Source organism: Podarcis muralis, chromosome 6, assembly GCF_964188315.1.
Source record: "Podarcis muralis chromosome 6, rPodMur119.hap1.1, whole genome shotgun sequence".
Classification (NCBI taxonomy): domain Eukaryota; kingdom Metazoa; phylum Chordata; class Lepidosauria; order Squamata; family Lacertidae; genus Podarcis; species Podarcis muralis.
This window is the reverse complement of record NC_135660.1, coordinates 15,215,765-15,239,293: the sequence shown is the minus strand read 5'-3', so window position 1 is coordinate 15,239,293 and position 23,529 is coordinate 15,215,765. Positions and strand designations below refer to the sequence as shown.

Here is a 23,529-nt window from a genome sequence, read left to right as displayed (position 1 = left end):
GCTCTCCCTGAAATCTCACACTGCATTTTCAGGCACAAAATTTGAGAATGAGGCTTAAAAACATGGTGTGTGATTTTTCGTGAATTAAGACTCTTATTAAGTAAACCCCGAAGTGCTTATGCTTCCGAAAGCTTTAGCGATTCTACACTTTCTTCCCCTGCAGCCTTTTGGCAAGCACGTAGTTTATTTTCCTCCTATTAAAGGAATAACAAGCTTAATACCTTGAAAATCCCTGTTCCTTTTTTGTCATGCAAATTCCTCAGTGACCATATTTATGCATTTTCTGCAATGCATCTTCCAACCACACAACAGCTCAATGCACCAAACTCTGGGTTCTTGCAAGGTGAAACAATCCGGGGCTCAGAATACCAAAGGCTTCCACGCACCGAGTTGTGGCATACATATTTCTATTGCTATTGGTAAAAAATAACTCATTCTGAGTAGTGTTTCTTGATCCAGTGAGTTCCAGCTCAACCCTGGGTGGAAGAATGCCATCTAGTAAGGTGAGACCCTGAGGACTAGTACCAGGGGAGGGGTGAAGGAATAGAAGAGATTCATTTATTTTCTCAAGCTATGCATTTGAACAGATTCTGCAGAATTATCCCTCGAAAGCATCTGGGGAAGGGGCAGAGCAAAGACAAAACAAGCCTGCCAGCTTAGAACAGCCACTCAAGCTACAGGGAACCAGGCAGAGGGCCTTCTCGGTAGTGGCGCCCGCCCTGTGGAACGCCCTCCCATCAGATGTCAAAGCGATAAATAACTACCTGACATTCAGAAGACATCTTAAGGCAGCCCTGTTCAGGGAAGTTTTTAATCTGTGATATTTTACTGTATCTTTGGTTTCTATGGAAGCCGCCCAGAGTGGCTGGGGAAACCCAGCCAGATGGGCGGGGTACAAATAATATATTATTATTATTATTATTATTATTATTATTATTATTATTATTATTATTATTTACCTCTCAGCTAGACTAATGGGACAGCGACAGCCAATCAAAGCAGGCATAGTTGATTGATGCTGGAAAATGAGGGTAGCCAAGCCAGTGGCGGTGTCTGCGCCTCCTTGTTGACGTCCTGCTTGCTCACCAAACTGGGCGCAGAAGGACCATAGCTCATAAGCAGAGCACCTGTTTTGCATGCAGAAGGTCCCAGGTTCAGTCCCCAGCATCTCCAGGTAGGCCTGGGATTCTCCCCTGCCTGAAGAACTGGAAAGGTGCTGCCAGGTTAGTGCTGACAAAACTGAGCTAGATGGGCAAAGTGTCTGACACAGAATAAGGCATCTTCCTATCCAAGCTAGATTCACAACGAGCTGCAGCACAGCAACTTGAGGGTCAACTATAGGTTCTTGCATGACGGTGAGCCTGCTGCCGACTGAGGATGATAATCACTGCTTTTTAAACGAAAAAGGGTCCACTTCCCTTCCCATCCAAGTCCACGGGTGTTCTCTTGCTATGCAAACCAATGGACGGCAAAATTGAGGTTTCAATATTTGACGGAGCTGCACATTGTTCAGTAGATTGCACGATCATAAAGTCAAGAAAAGAATAATACATTACCCCGGTGACATCCATGACTTTAATAGCTGCAAGCTGTCCTGTTTTGACATGGCGACCCTAGGAAAGAAGAAATAAAGGAATCACTTAGCTGTCCCAGTTATGCAATGGTGGAAGGATTCGGCCACAAACTCCCACTCCACCAGCCCTGATGTACTCAGTGAGTGCTTCTCCTGGGAATACGGCAGTTAATAGCTCCATTCCCTCTAGAAACTCACTAAAAATTCAGGAAGCAATAGCATTCTCATTGCCCATTGGTGTGCATGCCAACACAGTACATTGCCGTTCATTCTCCTATGAGTCATTCTGCTATTTCACCATACAATCTGCTTCACGCCTCCACTGGATTCCCTCTATCACTTGGGAAGGTGAAACAGATGCAGCACAGTCGAGCCAGGATCAGTGCAATATGCTCAAACGGTCATGCCCCAGTGAGCAACCTGGCTGCCAAATTCTGAAGTTCTCGAACCGTCTTCAGAGGAAGTCCTACGCATAACATATTGTAGTAATCTAACCTAGGGGTTACCTGAGCATGGACGATGGTAGTTAGGCTGTCCCTGTGCAGATAAGGGCCCAGCAGGGTCACCTGCCAAAGCTGATGGAAGGGATGCTGTGCCACTGAGGCCACCTGAGCTTCTGGTACCCAGAAGTACCTGCAAGCTGTGTACCTGCTCCTTCAGAGGCAGTGCAACCCCAGCAAGAACAGGCAACCTCCCATCCAAGGGGATGGCAACTAAGATCACACCCACCCACCATACACAACTGCTATGTTCAGAATGAAGGAAGTGCCCGCTGGAGCTAATGGGAGTTGCCCTACTGGCCTGGGGGAACAGCTTCGGTGGAGAGGGCAATTTTAATTAGGAATACAGTGCAGGAAGTAAGGGTTAACACCCCCTCCAGCTGCCTTTTTCTTACACACACACACACACACATGAGAAATGCAGCGGCACATTTCATGTATCATCTAGCTGGGCCCGAAGCCATTAGGTTCCTTTTCATCTTCTATATCAGTGTTCCCCAACCTTGGGCCTCCAGCTGTTTTTGGACTACAACTCCCATCATCCCTTGCTAGCAAGACCAGTGGTCAAGGATGATGGGAATTGTAGTCCAAAAACAGCTGGAGGCCCAAGGTTGGGGAACACTGTTCTATATAATGGCAAATACGCAGGAGGAGACTTAAGGATTTAGAGACTATTGTTCTTTCATACTAGATTTTTTCTTCCTAGCCTGAAGCAGATTTACTTTGTGGCTGAACACACAAGCAACTAATAATACACCTCACAGCCGGCACTTTGATGTTAAATAAGGTCCTGGATATGGAAAAAATTAGTAGATTAGCCTCATTCCACACGGAACGAAATGACATAACTGTCAACCTTTGACAGGATGAGCCCTTACAATTTGAGGGAAGCTGCAAATGAGAGTCACATTCCTATTCTGAGAAGGAAACGCCAAATCTTGTTACAATTCAAATTACTTGCCCCCAAACCTGGGAAACTGGGAAGAGGAATCCCAACCGATTTATCGGGTAATTACCACCGCCCATTACCACTGTAATTTTGTGATTCACATTTAAGGCAGACATACTGGATTTTTCCCAACATTGTTGTTACCTTCGCAGACTGCCCCTTGCACAATGGAACTTCTCCCTCCTCACCTCTTTCCTGAACGCCCCCCTCAAATCTGCCCTAGAGGTTTGGGGGACCCCCAGAGCAGATTTTGGAGGGGGTGGGAGAGAAGAAGAGAAAAATCCCATTGTGTAAATGGAACATCTGCAGTGTTGCAGACAACCCATTGCATTTTGAAGCACAAGGGTATTTTCTGATGTAATGAGATCTTCCTCATATTGAAGAGAAGTAAAGTATGCAAACAGTGCAGTGAAAAAGGAAACAGCTGGGCAGAACAGTGTTCTTATTTTAACAGTGGTAGCTATCTTTCTTTGCAGAGTATGGATATCGTATGTTAAATGTATGCTTATATCCTTGTATATTTGCATTTCAGTTCTATCCCTTCCTCCTTTTCTTCGATCAGAAATAAACCCTGTTATTATTATAACAAGCATTTCCAAGTCACCTTTAAAGACTGCAACACTCCTAAAATGGCTTACACGAATAACAACTTTGCAATAAAACATTTGGATTAAATTGGTTTCTTCTTCTCGCCGCGTTTCACAAACTTGGGTCCCCAACTGTTGTTGGACTGCAATTCCCATCATCTCTAGCTAGCGGGACCAGCCGTCAGGGACGATGGGAGTTGTAGTCCAACAGCAGCTGGAGACCTGGAGATAGAGAACTGGCAGCTTTATCATTTAAATTCGTTTATTGTGTTGTTTCGTGAAATTGTGAGGTGCCTCGCACCCTCAAAAGAGCAGTACAAGGCACCTCACGACACTACAAATAGTTTTGTAAATAAATAGTCGAATTGGCAAGGGAAGCCAAGTGTAAGTAGTTTCATGAGGAAAATGCTAGGTGATTGATTCGCGGAGAGGCCTACTGCCCAGCAGCAGCAGCCCTCCTCACAACACGAGAGCGGCAGTGACTCTGCTGAGGCCACGGATTATTGGCTTTCTCCTTCCAGGAGACCCATGCGGTAAAATCCCAGGCTGGGCCTGGCGCTGAACTCTTCATCACTGTATGGAATGAAACTAGGTCACTGCAGAGGATCCCAGAGTCCTGAGGGAACGTTCAGTATGCCAGGGCGCGCGTGCGCGCGCACACACACACACACACACACACATTTCCACACAGGCAACAGAAGGGGAAGCGAGGACAATCAGAACTTGGATGGTGCAGATCTAAAGCTTTTCAAGCAAGCACCTTTTGTAAAGGAGCAACAGAGCACACCCACCCACACGACACACACGGTACTGAGATTTTCTCTCTCTTCCAGGAAAGCAGTACAAAATAACTGTTGGTGGCTGGCGTGCTCATGCATTTTGCATCGGCTCTTAAAAGCTTTTACTGGATCACATTGCAGTCAGTTCTGCCCACCGCCTCCCAAATGCTGCTCAAAAATTGTGGTAAGTTTGCGACGCTCTGAGGTATTTTAAAGGATGCCCAATATAGAACACAGGTTCCTACACTCAAGGCTGTGTGCTGCGATTCCGCAGGAATGCCGGGAAGGGAGAAACGGAGGACATGGTATGGGCCGGATTCAGTTTCTTGGAAATCTCGGCTTCCATTTGAAAAGTGTATGTTTCAAACCTTTATGTTTGAAAGTGCATGGTGGGGGCAATGCCTGCTGAAATTCTCAGAAGCCAGAAGTAGACAGGAACATGACAAAATATATATTAATATAATATAATATAATATAATATAATATAATATAATATAATATAATATAATATAATATAATATAATATAATATAATAATTATATTATATTATATTATATTATATTATATTATTATTATTTATTTATACACACACACACAGTAATACCTCGGGTTGAATGTGCTTCGGGATGAGCGCATAACGGAGTAACTTCCGGGTTTCGTTCGCTTGCGCATGCGCAGACGTTCAAAGTGATGTCACGTGAATGCGCAGAAGCAGCGAAAAGCGATGTGCGCATGCGCAGACGTGCTGTCACTGGTTACGTTTGCTTCTAGATGTGTATGTGTGTGTGTATATGTGTATGTGTGTATATCCTTCATCAAGGATGAGCACGTTTCTTCCCCCACCCCCCACATTCTCATCCTATCCTCACAACAATCCTGTTATGTAGGTTAGGATAAGAAAGAGTGACTAGCTTGTAGTCCCTCCAGGAACTACACAACTGAACGGGGATTTGAACCCAAGTCTCTGTAGTCCTAAAGCAACTTTCCAAGCCCTGTGCCACACTTGTCTCTCAGATGTCTGTACAGTGGTACCTCGGGTTAAGTACTTAATTTGTTCCGGAGGTCCGTACTTAACCTGAAACTGTTCTTAACCTGAAGCACCACTTTAGCTAATGGGGCCTCCTGCTGCCGCCAGAGCACGATTTCTGTTCTCATCCTGAAGCAAAGTTCTTAACCTGAAGCACTATTTCTGGGTTAGCAGAGTCTGTAACCTGAAGCGTATGTAACCTGAAGCGTATGTAACCCGAGGTACCACTGTAGTGCTTTTTGCCACTATCAGTTAACTAGCAAAACCAGCGTGAAATTATAGAACTTTTTTTCAAACTGGGAAAACGTCATCAAATTTGCTCAATTGCAAAATGTACACAGGTTGTAGAATACAGCTTCTCCAACCCCACAAATACAGCGAATTTAAATTTATTTATTAATGCATTCCTGATATCAAGGCTGCACATCCATGACCTTCAAAAGAAAAACATGGGGTTCATAAAAGAAGCAAGATGAGATGGCTTTTAAAAAAAGTAGTGTGTCTAATTCTCTATTATGAAGAGAACTGAATTTGCACTCAACAGTGACGTATACCTGTGAAAAACAAACCTAGCTTAACTTAAGCCTCAGCAAAGCGGCATCAGAACCCTTCACACTGTTCTCTGGGTGCAAATAATGGTATACATGAATGGGATTTGGGCTGATGAGAGTCCAAATAATCTTGAAGGAACCAGGCTAGCGATGGCTCAGTTGTAGATGACCTAAAAAGACAGTTAGCATTCCAGCAGAGTGGCACTGTCTGCTTTAGGCAGGCGCCCTTCTCATGGAAGTGCCTAATGCGCTGGCTTCTCCTCAAACGACTGTGTGAAGCATGCCAATGCGCTTCTCCTGGCAAGAAAATGTTTTGCCTCCTAATGAGAGCCAGGGACAGAGATTGTTTAATTAGTCACAGATATGCAACGATGGCACCAGGCGAGCATCCCTGGGGAGAGCATTCCACAAGCAGGGAGCCACCACAGAAAAGTGAGAGCTGGACCATAAAGAATTCGCCGAGGAATTGATGCTTTTGACTTATGGTGCTGGTGGAGACTCTGGAGAGTCCCATGGACTGCAAGAAGATCAAACCTATTCATTCTGAAGAAAATCAGCCCTGAGTGCTCACTGGAAGGACAGATCCTGAAGCTGAGGCTCCAATACTCTGGCCACCTCATGAGAAGACAAGATTCCCTGGGAAAGACCCTGATGCTGGGAAAGATTGAGGGCACAACGAGAAGGGGACGACAGAGGACAAGATGGTTGGACGGTGTTCTCAAAGCTATCAGCATGAGTTTGACCAAACTGCGGGAGGCAGTGGAAGACAGGAGTGCCTGGCGTGCTCTGGTCCATGGGGTCACGAAGAGTCAGACACGACTAAACAACATCCCTGCTCCACTGCATGCGGCCATTCTAGGTAATAGCCATTGCTGAAGGCTACTCTATAAGAAAAAAACCTAGTTCAAGGAACTAATTCCTTCCCACAGCAAAAACACTTAATTTGATGTGTGCCCAATCCTTACCTGGAAGCGTTGCAAGACACTTCTAGTTGTGCTGGTTCATCACAAATATGGTTCAGCAAGAGGCTGAAATGGTTTTAATTTAGTTGCATTCCATCAAACTTATGCTTAACTTACAATGCGCTTCTAGGTTTGCAATCTTAGACATGCTGTGATTCTCCTAGAGCAGGCATCCCCAAACTCGGCCCTCCAGAGGTTTTGGGACTATAATTCCCATCATCCCTGACCACTGGTCCTGTTAGCTAGGGATGACGGGAGTTGTGGTCCCAAAACATCTGGAGGGCCAAGTTTGGGGATGCCTGTCCTAGAGGTTTCAAGAGAGGACAGGTGAAAAAATCCAGCTAAATCATGGGTGACGGACAGGTGCCACAAGCAGAACAGCAAGCATCAGTTTGTGGCAGTCTAGGGACATTTCTGCAGCATGCCTCTTCCCAGCAGGTGGTTCATCAGCAGGCAATGCAGAAAACCATTCCAAGACCCAGGAGTCTGTATATGTATTGTAGTATGCCCTAGGAGTTATGCCTCTCACATATTTTGGACAAAACGGCTGACAAATTTGGCCAGAAAGGCTGGCCACTGCTCAAAGAGTCAGTGCATTTTCACAGCTGACCCTACCATTGGGGAGGATGAGGTGGTCCAGTTCAGGCAGCAGATTTGGGGTGTTGTGCAGCACTATGAATGGACAGTCATTTATTTAGTTAGTTACACTTGCTAGGTGCCTCGTCCAGCGAGGTCTTCCATTGTTTGGGTTTTCTGACATATTCATCACCCTGGGAGAAACCGCTCGGATTTTCTGCCTCAGGCACCAGATGTCTTCAACCATCTCTGCTTTAGCCAAATACTATCTTCCAACTCAAATCTATTCATTATCTTAGCCCACTGAGCTCATCAAACATGCATCTTTGTCAATATATGTATTCTTCTTTATCAATATCAAGGTTTCTGCTTTACATTATTGTGTGTGCGCATGATGTTGTTGGCATAGCTTTCCTCCCCAGATATGCTGTCAAAGCTTATTTGGGTACAAACCCAAACTCAACTCGAAGCTTATCCAAGTGAGAATGTCAAAGCTGTTGTTGTTTTTGATTGAGCACTCATCTGAGCATGAAGCGATCCCTCTAATTACCTTTAAAACATTACCTAGCTATCACTAACTCAAGAATGTCATGAGTGCTATGTGGATGTTACTCAGATTCCCACAAAACGAGGGCAGTGACAGAGAAAGTTTAGAGTGGCAGATCTGTGCGTAATCTGCAGAGTTTTTCAAGACAAAGGAATTTTGAAGGTTATGTATACACCTTATAAATATTCATCAGCGCTGCATATAATCTCAGAGTGGCCCTCGGCGTTCCCGAGCTGTACATTTTAAATGTAGCTGTTTCAATCAGTAGAAATTCTTCGGGTAAAATTGACACTGTAGAGACAGCTGGAAAAGGTTCTAAGATTAAGTGACATTGAAATGGAACATAGTTTGCATCTGTTATGTTCAGCTTGATTAAGCTAGGTGCAGTTTTTACACTGCTTTTTTAAAATTAAACAGGTTGTAGTCAAGTATATGAATATAGTGAGCTGCTTTAAACCACCCTGGGCATCTTTCGTCTCTTCTGGAGAGTCAGTTCTGTGTGATTAGGTAACATAAAGGCCCAGTTTAGGCATGATGCTAAACAAGGAGGTTCCAACATTGCAAGAATGAGCCATAGTGAGCCTTAAGCTCACACACTCTCCCCTCTTCCTCTTTCTTGTGTGAGAGAGCAAGACCAAAAGCTGATCAATTTTGCTGCCTTCCATTACCCCCAATCTCAGGACACTTGTTTAGTTTACCTATGGTTAGCTTTAAAAAAAACAAAAAACAAAAAAAAAACCAGGATGTGAAACCACAGAATGGTTCTGGTGTGTTTTAACTAACCATAGTTAGGCTAAGCCAGTTTCCCAAATTCAGAAGCAATAGGAAACTGCAGTTTCTTCCAAACCAGAAGTGGAAGAGTCGCATCACCTGCCATCCTGCATGAAGGAGAGAGGAGAAAGAAGGAACCCAAGAGCCCAAGGCTTGCCACAGTTCATTCTCAGGACGCTAAACTATGCATGTCTGAACAGAGCCAAACCATCCCCCATTACCAACACTCCACAGAATTTTACTGAAAAAGAGTTTATGTGAGATCATTGTCTGACATCCCTATGAAAAAATTATGAGACAACCACTAACTTTTTCTATTGGAAACTGTCTCAGTCGTTTTGTTTTGAAATTTCTGCATTTGATTGGTAGTGACTTTTTATGCCAATAGGCGACTTTGATGCCTCACAGAGGTGTCTTGGAGTGATACTGATAGTTTTAAATAAACAAATAAATAGAATTATAAACAAATATAAGACAGTCATAACCTAATTTGCACAAACACTCAGTTTTGATTTAGGTTTCTAAGCATTAGCTTACATACACAGATAATATATTCAATTTCACACCTATATTTCAACTACACTGCCTCACTAGGCTGTAAGCCCATTCTACTACTACTACTACTACTACTACTACTACTACTACTACTACTATTATTATTATTATTAAAATTGTCAGGATTCTACAAGAAGCAAAAGACTCCATTATTATTATTATTTAAATTGTCAGGATTCTACAAGAAGCAAAAGACTCCATCTGACATCAACACAGGGTGGTTCATGATGCAACTGTTGCCATGAAGATTCTTAAACTCCCTGCCTTCTGCTGATATTTTTCTAATTTTGGCTACAGAGCAAAATAGCACAGCTAAATAAGATAGTAGCTTGGAGGAACAGTATTTTTTTTCCAAAGTAGCTGGCAGAAAATGGAGAAGAGCTTCCCTCATACCCAGTCAGATGGAACTCCTGCTTCCTCAAGAGCTTCCATGGCTTCATTATGGCAAAGAAAAAGGGCTCATCTGAGTGAGCATCTGGCAACACTAACTTTGATTGATCAAATCTCAGTGCATTATGGGAAAGAGAGCGCTCTCTCTCTCTCTCTCTCTCTCTCTCTCTCTCTCTCTCTCTCTCTCTCTCTCTCATGCTCACACACCCCTGACAGCTTCCCCAGGCATTCTGTTGGACCTAGTCACATAAAATGACCAGAATGCACTTGCAAAATAGTCTGCTTGCATAAATATTTGATATTCTGCCACTTTCGGGGAAGAGGGAGGGAGGGAAATACCTCAGCCCTCCTATCCACCAGGGCAGAGCTGACAAATCGCTATTAGCTTTTTCTAAACAACAACCACACAGACACGTTCAGCAGACCAAGTGAAACTAGCTTAGCGAATGGCGAGATGCACACCCAAAGAATCCTGTCTTCTTATACTTTAAAGGTCCAGGGGGGGATAAGCAGCAAAAAATAAATAAACAATCCAGCAGAGTCATATTATCATCATCCTTCCCATTCATGCTCCAAGATGCTGCCTATAAAAAGAAGGGCTTTTCATTTGGGGGAGAGGGAATGTAGATACACAGGTGCCAGGTCTACCCAGGTATCAACGCCCCAATCAGTAACCATATTGGTCAATCCAAAATGGTAGACCTGTTCTCCAAGACCGCTTGTGTGTGTGTTTGTTTCTAGTACAGTGGTACCTCAGGTTACATACGCTTCAGGTTACAGACTCCGCTAACCCAGAAATATTACCTCGGGTTAAGAACTTTGCTTCAGGATGAGAACAGAAAACATGCTCCGGCGACGCGGCAGCAACAGGAGGCCCCATTAGCTAAAGTGGTGCTTCAGGTTAAGAACAGTTTCAGGTTAAGAACGGACCTCCGGAACGAATTAAGTGATTAACCCGAGGTACCACTGTATTTATTTTGCTCTCTACTTTGGAGAAAAGCCTGTGGACTTTCATATGAACTGGCCTTGGCTCAGATGTAACACTAAGTGAAGTTTAGTCTTACACCCATGAGCCCCAACTGGTGTTGCATGTGTGAGTCTCAGGCCTGTGCATTCTTCTCTCCCCTCTTCTAGCTAAACTGTTTTGGTGCCCTCCAGATATTGCCAGATTGCAAGTCCCATGATCCCTGACCATTGCCTATGCAGCTGAGGCAGATGGGAGTTTTAGTCTACACTTGGGTTTACTGTTACCAGGCAGGAACCTCCATCTCCCTCTCTCCTCTCCTGAACCACAAGCAGGAGACTGTGTTCTTCTGCTTTTTTCAAAAACGCAAAGCTTTTCAGTGAAGATGCTAGGTGCACATCTGTGGGGAGGCTGTTCCACAATTTAGGAGCTACCACGAAGAAAGTGCTCTCATGGCTGCCACCCCCCACCCCCCTGAGGTGGTGGAACGAACATGATCTACAGATCATAACACCTGAGAAAGTGGATAAGGATGTGGAGACCATCTTTCAGATATTTGGGCCCTGGGTCATTTCAGATTTTGAATGTTAACAGACCCTCTAAGTGTCCCTATTTTCCAAGGACAGTCCCAAATTTACAGAAGCCGTCACGGTTTCTGATTTGATCCTGGAATGTCCCACTTTTCCTTAGGATGTCCCTGTTTTCATCAGAGAAATGTTGGAGGATATGGAGTTATGCGACTCTCGGGCCAAGGAGATAAAGTAACTCTGCATACCTTGAGAAAACATCTGAAGGCAGCCCTGTATAGGGACATTTTTAAATATTCAGTGTTTTATGCTGTTTTTATATATGTTGGGAGCTGCCCACAGTGGCTGGGACAACCCAGTCAGATGGGCGGGGTGATAATCATAACCATAGTAGAATTTGTTGTTGGTGTTTAGTCGTTTATTCGTGTCAGACTCTTCGTGACCCCATGGACCAGAGCACGCCAGGCACTCCTGTCTTCCACTGCCTCCCGCAGTTTGGTCAAACTCATGCTGGTAGCTTCGAGAACACTGTCCAACCATCTTGTCCTCTGTCGTCCCCTTTTCCTTGTGCCCTCCATCTTTCCCAACATCAGGGTCTTTTCCAGGGAGTCTTCTCTTCTCATGAGGTGGCCAAAGTATTGGAGCCTCAGCTTCAGGATCTGTCCTTCCAGTGAGCACTCAGGGCTGATTTCCTTCAGAATGGATAGTTTTGATCTTCTTGCAGTCCATGGGACTCTCAAGAGTAGAATAGGACGTCCCTATTTTCATTGGAGAAATGTTGGAAGGTATGTGTTAATGTGAGTACCTTGAATTGGGCCTCGAAACAAACTGTCAACCATTACAGCTGTTTTTAAACAGGTTATGTGAGTGCTAAATGGAACCTCGGCCAGCAATCTGGCTCCTGTATTTGGGACTTGTGATCGATGCCTGGGGGCAGGGGAGCGAGAGTTGCTGATTCTCGATCATGAATATTAGCATACAAGTATTGATAAACAGCGTGCATTCACAATGCAGCTCTTTCTCTGCGAAAAGTCAATAGGTAGACAGGAGAGCATGGCAACCAGGAGAGACTCAGGCCGGGAAATAATAGGTCACATCTGAAGTACGGTACCTTAATGGTTTGTACAAAATTATACAGTAAAAATTCATTTGTGCTCCCATTGCCATTAAATAAGCCACCACTGTTGGCAAACCAAATTTCTCACTCCACTATGCAATTATAAAAGTGGCAGTGAATGCATCTCTGCTGTCACATAGCATTAAATTGGAGCAATACGTTACAGCGGCCAAAACAAAAAACGTGTTCTTGGCTTTTAAAACGTAAATATCATTGCATTCAAGTACCAGCCCCCGGAGGAGCATAACTCAAGAAATCTCTGTGCTTAAGACAGTGAAAATGCTAAGCAAAATAAAGGAGATATGTAGGCGCCTTTCAAGATATTTCTACATCATGACGTGCTTCCAATCTACATCCGGCTACTATTTCCCCCACAAAGTTGCTGTTTGCCGAAAACACAATGCTTGGGGGCCTAAAGCAGGCAAGAAGGAACTGTTTTCAGGTGTCAATCCCAACCGGGAGTCTGTTTCAGATAGGGGGACAGGCACCGGTGGCTACTCTTCCCTCGAAATAAAAGCAGCCAGGTTAATCACACTTGCTGTATTTATGCAAATCTAATGCGCCATCAACGAAGTGGGTGGCACTGTAGGTTAAACCACAGAGCCTAGGACTTGCCGATCAGAAGGTCAGCGGTTCGAATCCCCACTACGGGGTGAGCTCCCGTTGCTCGGTCCCTGCTCCTGCCAACCCAGCAGTTTGAAAGCACGTCAAAGTGCAAGTAAATAAATAGGTACCGCTCCGGCGGGAAGGTAAACGGCGTTTCTGTGCACTGCTCTGGTTCGCCAGAAGCGGCTTAGTCATGCTGGCCACATGACCCGGAAGCTGTACACCGGCTCCCTCGGCCAATAAAGCGAGATGAGCGCCGCAACCCCAGAGTCGGCCACGACTGGACCTAATGGTCAGGGGCCCCTTTACCTTTAATGCGCCATCAAATCTAATGCACACCCTAATTTTCGCAACGTAGTTTGGCAAAAAAAAAAGGTGTGCAGTACATTTGAGTCAATACTATATTTAAAAATGTGACAAGCATTGTGCGCAGTTTGGTCCTAAACTGCTACACATCCCACATTCTGCAAAAGTGTAAAAAGTTATTACTTATGTGCTGAATGAAGTATCATTTCATTGACCTATCTTAAAACGGTAGCAAAACTATTTCATTGGGCGACCCCAAGTTCTACTGCAATTATTTTCATTGTTGATACTATTAGTCACACCTTGGGTTGAAGTAGCTTCGGGATAAGTATTTTCAGGTTGTGCGCTGCGGCGACTCGGAAGTAACGGAGCGCGTTACTTCCGGGTTTCGCCGCTCACGCATGCGCAGACGGTCAAAATAACGTCACACGTATGCGCGGAAGCGGCGAATCGCGACCCGCGGACGAGGGTTGTGTTCGCATCCAGAGGTACCACTGTACTAGAAGATACCTAATGCCAAGTTACGTTGCCCACTCTGACAGGCCATGGCTCTCCGGGTTTCAGACAGAAGTGTTTCCCAGCCTTACCTGGAGATGCCAAGGGGTGAAACTGTGACCTTCTGCATGCCAAGCAGATATCCTACCAATGAGCTACGACCCTTCCCTGCTTTAGACCCTTCCCTGCTTTAGACGGGGGTCTCTCTTTCTTTCAAAATAACACAACCACACACCTCTCTCCTGGCAGGAAAATAAAACCCGAGGAGAGACAGAAGAAGCAGGAAGAGGATTGCTGCCCTGAGCCTTACTTGCCAGAAGATCTGAAATATATTTCCTCTCTCGTTCCTCTCCCTCCTCAAGAAGCAGTAAATTGGTTGGCTGCTTTCTGACATCATTCTGACAGTGTCCCTTAGGGGCATTTAAATGGAGAAAGAGCGAAAGGGTCTTTATCAAATCAGACAAGTGCAGATTTTATTCATACTTGCACATTCAGCGCATTTTCAAAACCCTCCTACTTCTTCTTTAAGAAAAATCCCCAGAGTGGGTTTCTAAAGACACTCCAGGTGGGATGACAATTTCATTTTCAGATGAATGTAGTTGCATTTTGGGGGTTTTTTACATTAACTTTCAGACCCAAACAAAGCCTGCTTCCGGGTGTCAAGAGACCACGTGACCCCAGGAAGCTGGAAGATAGTGAAGCAGGCCATTGGTCTAATTGAGTACTGTTTACATTGACTGATGGTGGCTCCCCAGCAGGAGTGGGCAACCTTGCTGCCACCAGGGGCCAGATCTTTAAATAGCTCAGCCCCTGTGGGTCAACACTGCAGATGGGTGGGACAAACCACCTGCCAACCACATGTCATTATGACCACATTGCATTGTGGGTTGTCAAAATCCCTCGCACAGGGTTCCAAAGTGCACGGTGGCCAGCTGGGCGTCGGGCACTTAGGAACGGAAGCCCAAGGGGTGTTGCCAGACCTATGCTTGGTGCGTTTTAGCAGCAGTTTCAAAGGTTTCAGCTGTGAAAGGGCAGTGGGAGCACACCTCATTCATTGTTAGAAAGTCAGGTTTATAAGCTAGGTGCCAGATGGCACTGTGAATCTAGGTTGCAGTCGCCACAATGGAATGTCCATTCACTATGTCTGAGGCTTATAAACTGTGATCGCCAATCATGTACAGTGATACCTTGGTTTGCAAACAGTCTGGTTTGCATACGTTTTGGATTACAAACACGTCAAACCCAGAAATGTGTGTCCTGGTTTGCAAACTTTTTTTGAATTACAACCCTTTTTTTTTATTACGAACAAAAAAAATTTTGGAGGCCCCTCCGGAACATGTTATGGTTGTAAACCAAGGTACAGTGGTACCTTGGGCTACATACGCTTCAGGTTACAGACTCCGCTAAACCAGAAATAGTACCTCAGGTTAAGAACTTTGCTTTAGGATGAGAACAGAAATCGTGCTCCGGCGGTGCAGCAGCAGCAGGAGGCCCCATTAGCTAAAGTGGTGCTTCAGGTTAAGAACAGTTTCAGGTTAAGAACGGACCTCCGGAACGAATTAAATACTTAACCCGAGGTACCACTGGACCACTGTAGTTGCAATTTTGCCCGGCTAATTTTGAACACTGACCTCACTTCAGGAAAAGGAATGAATGGGAGCTCACTTTAAGCTCCTGATCTCTCCTTTAGAGCCACATCTACTGCACACCTGTTGTCTCGCTTGATGTCTGGCACGGGATGGGTGGGTGTGGTTTTGGGGATCCCTGGCGGGCCAAGTTTAGCTTGTGGGCCAGAAACTCCCCACCACTGCTCTCCAGGATACGTAACAGCAGTCCTGCCAGACAAGTTGAAAGCCTATCTAGTCCAGCATCCCGTTCTCACAGGTCTACCTGTTCCTATGGAAAGACTGCAGGCAGGACATGAGCCGAACGGCACTCTCCCTTCCCATGTTCCTCTGCATCTGATATTCCTCTGTTTCAGGTAGCACAGACAAATAACCCCTTGTAGCCCTTTCCTCCATTAACTTGACTAATCCCCCTTTAAAGCAGTCCAAGTCAGCGGCCATCACAACATCTATAGCAGGCATAGGCAAACTCAGCCCTCCAGATGTTCTGGAACTACAACTCCCATCATCCCTGACCACTGGTCCTGTTAAATAGGGGTGATGGGAGTTGTAGTCCCAAAAAATCTGGAGGGCCGAGTTTGCCTATGCCTGATCTACAGGGTTTCTTGTCCTACCTGGAAATTTCAGGGGTTTCAACTTGGAATCTTCTGCATTCGAAGAATGTGCTCTACCACTAATCTACAGTCTGCAAGAAGTTGCCTTATATTGATTCAGACCACTGGTCCACTGAGCCCAGTACAGTCTTATCCGACTGCCAAGGTCTCAGGCAAGATGTCTTTCCCAGTCCCGTTATCTAAGCTCCCTTAACTGGAGATGTCGGGGATTAAACCTAGGACCTTTTGCATGCAACGCACGTGCTCTGCTGTTGAGCTAGTGGCTCAACGATGGACGCGAGCCAACAAGAACTGCTGCATAAATATTAAGACTCAATATGCAGGGAGTGTTCAAAGGGACTCTTCTTTTCTGAAAGCTATTCAAAGCAGACAAACGATTTAAAAGCCCCTTTCAACTCTACAGGAGATTCACCCATTGCCATAGCTAATAATTTCTACATCTGTGTTTTGTTTTTTAATTTTCACAGTGGTGGTGATTATATCCTGCCTTCCACAGAAGGCGGCTTACCTAAAATAAATATCAATGCAAAAACCAATAGAAAAAGCCTAAAAATCAGCTTCACACATGCACAGAGAGAAAAAAATCAATGATAGTTAAAAAGAGCAGTGGGTGTTTCTTAATCAAATACAGTGGTACCTTGGTTCTCAAACTTAATCTGTTCTGGAAGTCTGTTCCAAAACCAAGATGTGCTTTCCCATAGACAGTAATGCAAAATGGATTAATCCGTTCCAGACTTTAAAAAACAACCCCTAAAACAGCAATTTGGCATGAATTTTACTATATGAGTCCATTGATCCATAAAATGTAAGCAATAATCAATGTACTGTACTATAAAATAAATAAGACAGTATTGTAGTTGATAAAAATTAAAATGAATGTTTTTTCTTGCCTGCACTGATGATAGTCATTGTTTGGATGGGGGGGGGGGCTTTTATCTATTTCTGCACTCAATCAATCAATCAGTAGCTCAACTGGGTTCCACACAGTCACAAAACAAATTAATCAAAAAACCCTCAAAAACAAAAATGCAAAATGAATAGCAAAAACAAAAACGCCAAAATTAATCTGTTTTGGAAGTCCGTTTGACTTCTGGAATGTTTGAAAACCAAGGTGCAGCTTCTGATTGGTGCAGGCGCCCCAGAAACAATAGCCGACAACCGCACTGGACGTTCAGCTTCCGAAAAATGTTTGAAAACCGGAACACTTCCGGGTTCTCAACGTTTGAGAACCAAGGCATTTGAGTACCAAGGCGTTTGAGAACCAAGGTACCACTGTAAAGCAATTTTGCAAAGAAAGAGTAAATTAAAAGAAAACAACTTTGTTGACGTAAGGCCTATCTGCTTTCATTTAATCAATCTATGTTCCAGGAAAGCGAACAAACTGCAAACCAGGTAAACTGCTGTGGGCACAAGACACAAACCTGAACTAAGCACACTGCGACCTGCTGCAGGGCAGACTGCTTCTTCCAAGCCTAATTTCGGGGGGGGGGGGGGGAATGCGCCCGGAAAGGTCTCTGAGGGTGTACATGCCAACCCCTAACCAGGGTCGGATTAAGACTTTTAGAGGCCCTAAACACTGAAAAGATTACGGTCCCCACCATACGCAATTCAACATAAAAAGATACTAAACCAAAAAATAACATTTTATTTTTCAAAATGTCTCAAAACTTTCATATCCACTGAAATAAAAATATTTTCTTTCTAGATTTTCTAATTGCGAACTTCTTTCAAAAAGAAATTTATCTCTGTCGCTTTTTCTGGTGCCCTAAGCAAGCACTTGAAAGGGAAGCGGGTGGCGCTGTGGGTTAAACCACAGAGCCTAGGACTTGCCGAGCAGAAGGTTGGCGGTTCGAATCCCCGTGATGGGGTGAGCTCCCGTTGCTCGGTCCCTGCTCCTGCCAACCTAGCAGTTCAAAAGCACATCCAAGTGCAAGTAGATAAATCGGTACTGTTCCGGCGGGAAGGTAAACGGTGTTTCTGTGCGCTGCTCTGGTTTGCCAGAAGCAGCTTAGTCATGCTGGCCACATGACCCAGAAGCTGTACGCCAGCTCCCTTGGCCAATAAAGCGAGATGAGCGCCGCAACCCCAGAGGTGGCCATGACTGGACCTAATGGTCAGGGGTCCCTTTACCCTTTACCTTTAAGCAAACACTTGGTCTGCCTATAGTGTATTCCATCACTGTACCCCAACTTAGACAGAATGCACATAGTTAATCTGTAAACATTCAACATGGCCTTGTAAGGCGTGTCCAGTTTCCTCCCGGGGCCGATACCCCTATCTAGGTTATGCTGCTGTGTGTACTCTAAACGTTCATTCTGAAATTTCAATCTGAATGCTTACTCTTGTGCCTGGGAGCCAGAGTTCCTGATTTAAAAGCTACACATCTCAACAAGCAGCAGCCTAAAGAAGCCAAGCCAGTGTATTACCCATCACAATCAAAACTGTTATCTAATCATGTTAAATCAATGTTGTTGCTCTTCCCATTTTGAAAGGGGCGGGGGAAGGATATTCTTTCAGCCAATATTGCCTTCAAGGGTTTTATAGGCTTCGGGCAAACTTGCAATTGTACTGTACTCTGTTCCCAATGTCTAACAGTAAACAGTCAATAAACATTTTGCAATTGCCCAGATTCCATTCTTCTAGCAGAGCAGAGTATCTCTTCGCTAATGATATATGGCATTAGTACTGATACGAACATACACAGCTATGTCAAGACAAACACTTTTCTAGAATGCCTTTCAATGCCAGCATTTCCTTCTTGTGTGCTGCGGTCTTTGTTTTGCTGCAAATATTGTTGAGCTACCAGAGAAGAGAGGGTACCAATTTCCCCCTCCCCTCTCATTTTGTCTTGGAACATTTGTGTCACACGTGCACAGATTTCCATGGATGCAATGAAATGGAAATTCTGTACTCTCAAGGAGCCGCCAAGCTCTATCGGGTGCTGTTAATCTTCTCAGAATGGTCCGCACACTTTTTTTTAATCAAAAAATTAGAATAGGTTTGCTTTTCCAAGCATCCTCTCTCAAGAAGGAATCTTCTGTTTGTACGGATGGCAATTCACCAAACCCGGTCCGGGATGTTGGCTAAAGCAAGGGAAGAACATCTTAGGCTACAGAAATCCCTTGGGCATTCAATGGGCATGCAAGGAGTTCCTCACTGACTTCAGTTCTAGCAGGTGAGCAGGACACGGAAGAAGGATGTGCTATGGGGGCTCCAGCAGGTTAATGGAAACCCTAAATCAAGCCGATAGCACTTGGACAGATTATTTTTATGTTTATTACGCATTCTGTGTTTTTGTATTGTGTTTTTATGTTGTGAGACCTGTGGGTATAGGGAGATGTACAAATTTAATAAATAATAATAAATAACAACACACAACTCTGCTGATAACACCCTGAAAACCTTTTGCTTTTGTGGAGTCCTCCATCCCAGGTATATGTCAGGAGTAGGTAACACTGTGCAACGCCTACAGGCAAAGCTCCAAGAAGGGTACATTGCCTACTCTCTCATCGACCCAAAATACTGGCCGCGACCTTCTAGGCTCAGGGTTGGAGGCCAGCTGGCTGTGGCTATCCCCACTGCCCCATTTTTAATTCCCCTACAATATCTCTGGGGGCCTGACATAATCACCCAAGGTGATTGTCACGCTGGGGCTCCAGAGGCACTTTGATGGAAGTTTAGGAAAGCCCAAAACAGCATCAGCTCTGTATAATTCAAGGAGCATCTCCAACCCCATCGTTCAGCCCAGACACTTGAGGTCCAGCGCCGAGGGCCTTCTGGCGGTTCCCTCATTGCAAGAAGTGAAGTTACAGAGAACCAGGAAGAGGGCCTTCTCGGTAGTGGCACCTGCCCTGTGGAACGCCCTCCCTTCAGATGTCAAGGAAATAAACAACTACAGTGGTACCTCGGGTTAAGTACTTAATTCGTTCCGGAGGTCCGTTCTTAACCTGAAACTGTTTTTAACCTGAAGCACAACTTTAGCTAATGGCCGCTGGAGCATGATTTCTGTTCTCATCCTGAACCAAAGTTCTTAACCTGAGGTACTATTTCTGGGTTAGCAGTCTCTGCAACCTGAAGCGTATGTAACCTGAAGCGTATGTAACCTGAGGTACCTGACTTTTAGAAGACACCTGAAGGCAGCCCTGTTCAGGGAAGCTTTAAAGTGTGTGATATTGTATTGATATTGTATTGTGTTTTTACTAATTTTTGTTGGGAACTGCCCAAAGTGCCTGGGGTAATCCAGTCAGATGGGCAGCATATAAATAAATTATTATTATTATTATTATTATTATTATTATTGGCAGGCAACAGCAACCATAAATCCTGGCACCAGCCCTTATATCAAGGAAAGGCGAGTCTAGTTGTGCTGATCAAAAATGGCTTCCCAGATGCATTAGCCTATTTGCAGGCAGTGAAAGAGAGGTGGTTTTGGCCATGTTGACAGGTTAACAGTCAAAACAGCAGGAACTACGTTTTAGTAGACTTCTAAAAATTGGCTTTTATATCCAGGCATACCTCTCAGGCATACCCTTTGTATCATGGACACCACAAGGGAAGAAAGTTCACAACTCCTGCTTCACAAAGCAAGTGGGAAATTGCTTGCCTTTCTTCACCGGTTAGTTTTTCCGTATTTCTGAATGGAACCTGTACAACTTTCAAAGCCCAAACAACTAGAAACAACGCCAAATTAACTGAAAGTCAATAAAAGCATCTCTTTAAAGAGCCTTACTGCTGTAGGTATTATTAAATTACATGCGTCAAAAAATAAAAAGGTTAATAATTACTCCCAAGGTGTGCTTAACGTCATTCCCCCCCCCCCAAGGTTTTACGCTGCAATTGCAAAATTATCTACAGGGCTAATTACGGTACCTGAATATTTGTATTAGAGAGCAAAAAATCGTCAGGTTTAGAACAAATGAGGAACATGAGGTTTTTTTAATTAGGAAAAAGGCAAAACAAACAAAATACGCGGCAATTAAGCAGCACCTTAGTACAGCGGAGTTCATAAATAAGCACTAACCAAATAGCTGGACTGGAAATGAAAAGTGTGGTCGGGGAGGAAAGGCCGAAGAATCTCCTCACAATTATGAGGAGACAAATAGCTGGCTCTCCATTTCTACATAATGAATACAGCCTTTGAGGAACATTTACTCAGCATCTACTGTACCATGAGTACTTTATAGTTCTTTCTTTCTTTCTTTCTTTCTTTCTTTCTTTCTTTCTTTCTTTCTTTCTTTTTTCTTTCGTTCGTTCTTTCCTTCCTAGAAGCCGCAGTGTCAACCAATGTGTTTTAAATATACAAAACAAGAAGGCCTATTGAGATTACACCTAATAAGCAATCCTAAGTATGCACATTCTTGCTTAAGGACACAAAAAGTGAAGGATCTGAGCAGGGTCCAATCCAGTCCAGCAATCTTTGGAAAGAGGGCATTGGGTTCCTGTATTGTTCACAACATGGAGGCCCCTTCCCAGAACTTATGATCAAAGACTTTCCTAGACATGCTTTTGTGAAAGGAAGCTCCCCAGATGGATGGACAATATGGAAATATGTGGTAGAGGCAGGGCGAGTTTCAGTTTTGAGGGGGTCCTTTGCCTTCTGATGGGTGTTCCCAAAGGTCAGTGAGCCCCAGGGGGCTTACCTGGCAGCAGGCAGCAGCGATGCACAGATATGATGTTAAATTTTCCAGCAATGCTCTTGTGCAATGCTATATCAGGGGTATTTTGAGACTATCCAAATCCTCCCACCCTGAGTGATTAGGGCAGGCATAAGGTGCCTAGGACTTGCCTATCAGAAGGTCGGCGGTTCGAATCCCCGTGACAGGGTGAACTCCCGTTGTTCAGTCCCAGCTCCTGCCAACCTAGCAGTTCAAAAGCATGTCAAAGTGCAAGTAAATAAATAGGTACTGCTCTGGCGGGAAGGTAAACGGTGTTTCCGTGTGCTGCTCTGGTTTGCCAGAAGCGGCTTTGTCATGCTGGCCACATGACCTGGAAGCTGTATGCCGGCTCCCTCGGCCAGTAAAGCGAGATGAGCGCTGAATCCCCAGAGTCGTCCGCGACTAGACCCAGCGGTCAGGGGTCCCTTTACCTTTTAAGTAACTCTAGGCCCTGCTGGGAAGCTGGGACCCAACAGCTACCAGAGGATGTCAAACAGTCGGCCTAGTGAGAGATTATTCTAGTCTTCAGAAACATTATTACACAGGTGTGGGGTCAACTAAAGGAATTAAAAAGATTTCTGCCAGTTCACAGCTGGAAGAAATGAAGACAGGAAAGGCAGGAATATGAGGAGACATGTCAGAAAACTTGAGCTGGAGCAAAGAAGCCTTTAACTGAAGGGCATGCTACCTATTTTTACTTCTTTACATTGCTACCACCACAAGTAAAAGAGGTAATTCATTTTGTAATGGGGCTGTTAAAGAACTAAAGAACTTTTAGGTGGCTGCCTTTTATGCACATGCTTGTGGATAAGCTAAACATCAGCTCTGGTGCCATTTTTAGTTACTGAAGGTAAAAGCTTTCGGTTCGGAAGTTTTAAGAGGCGGCATGTGGTCCCTGGATTTGTAAGTATTGGCCGTAACTTCTTATTACTTCTCTTAAAATGGACTCCAAACCTGAAACTACAAAGACAGTCTGATGAAGTGTGTGTGAGTTAAAAGAGCATCACCTGCTAGGTTCTGGACATTTTTCAAGCAAGTAATATAGTGTTTGCCTATCAAATAAGAAGCTAATTTCCAGGAAGGTTAGCGCATGAAAGGGATTCCCTTGACTCTAGGGCTGTGCTAGGGAAGCGGTGAAAAACCCTGTTGTTAAGTTGTGGGTGAAATTGTGCTTTGCACGCATGGGTTCGTATCCCATCCTCGTCGCCAGTGTTAAGTTGTGGGTGAACATATCAGACGACACAGCGATTCTTCAAACAGCTCTTGTTTAGTCACAGGCTAGAACAGAACTGAACTGAAGGGTTCAGCCAACCTGCTTATATAGCGCTCCACTAGACCGCAACAGTAACCATTTTCTGTAACTATCCAATCACTGTCACTTTCAATCCCTTATTTGCATATGTGGACCTGAGTGAAAACTATCTATCTACAGTATCCCCCTGCTGGCCCAGGGTGAGAACTTCAGTACATAACACCTGTAAAATCAACTAAGACTGCAATCTTAAGCACACCTACTAGGGTAGGGAGTAAGCTCCTATTTCGTTCAGTCGAACTTTCTCCTAAGTAAACATGTTAGGATTGTACTGTACATTGTTTCCTGAACTCTGCTAACAAATGCCATGTTTTGATGGTGGCCAACAAGCTAGTATTTTTTGGTCCTGCAGGAAATTCGAGCTATGTAAAGAAGCTAGTATCAATACCCACAAGACCAGATTTTGCCAAGCTGCCAGATTCTCTCTCCAAACCTGTAAGATTCCATGCAGGCTATCCACCCCAATCTGAAAGATGTATTCAGGTTCCACTCTGGATCCGTCCCCAGGACATGGCTGGGATGAACAATATTTGAAATCAAAA

General features: G+C 44.5%; 1 protein-coding gene across 5 annotated transcripts in view; it reads right to left on the bottom strand.

Moving 5' to 3' along the window:
- The window catches only part of TNIK (TRAF2 and NCK interacting kinase), a 295,093-nt gene that overhangs the window by 136,938 nt on the left and 134,626 nt on the right, over positions 1-23,529 (bottom strand). For all 5 annotated transcript variants that reach the window (XM_077929773.1, XM_028731575.2, XM_077929774.1 and 2 more), the window contains exon 3: positions 1,557-1,613. In XM_077929773.1, coding sequence (XP_077785899.1) covers positions 1,557-1,613 — 57 coding nt within the window. The remainder of the gene's footprint in view (positions 1-1,556; positions 1,614-23,529) is intronic.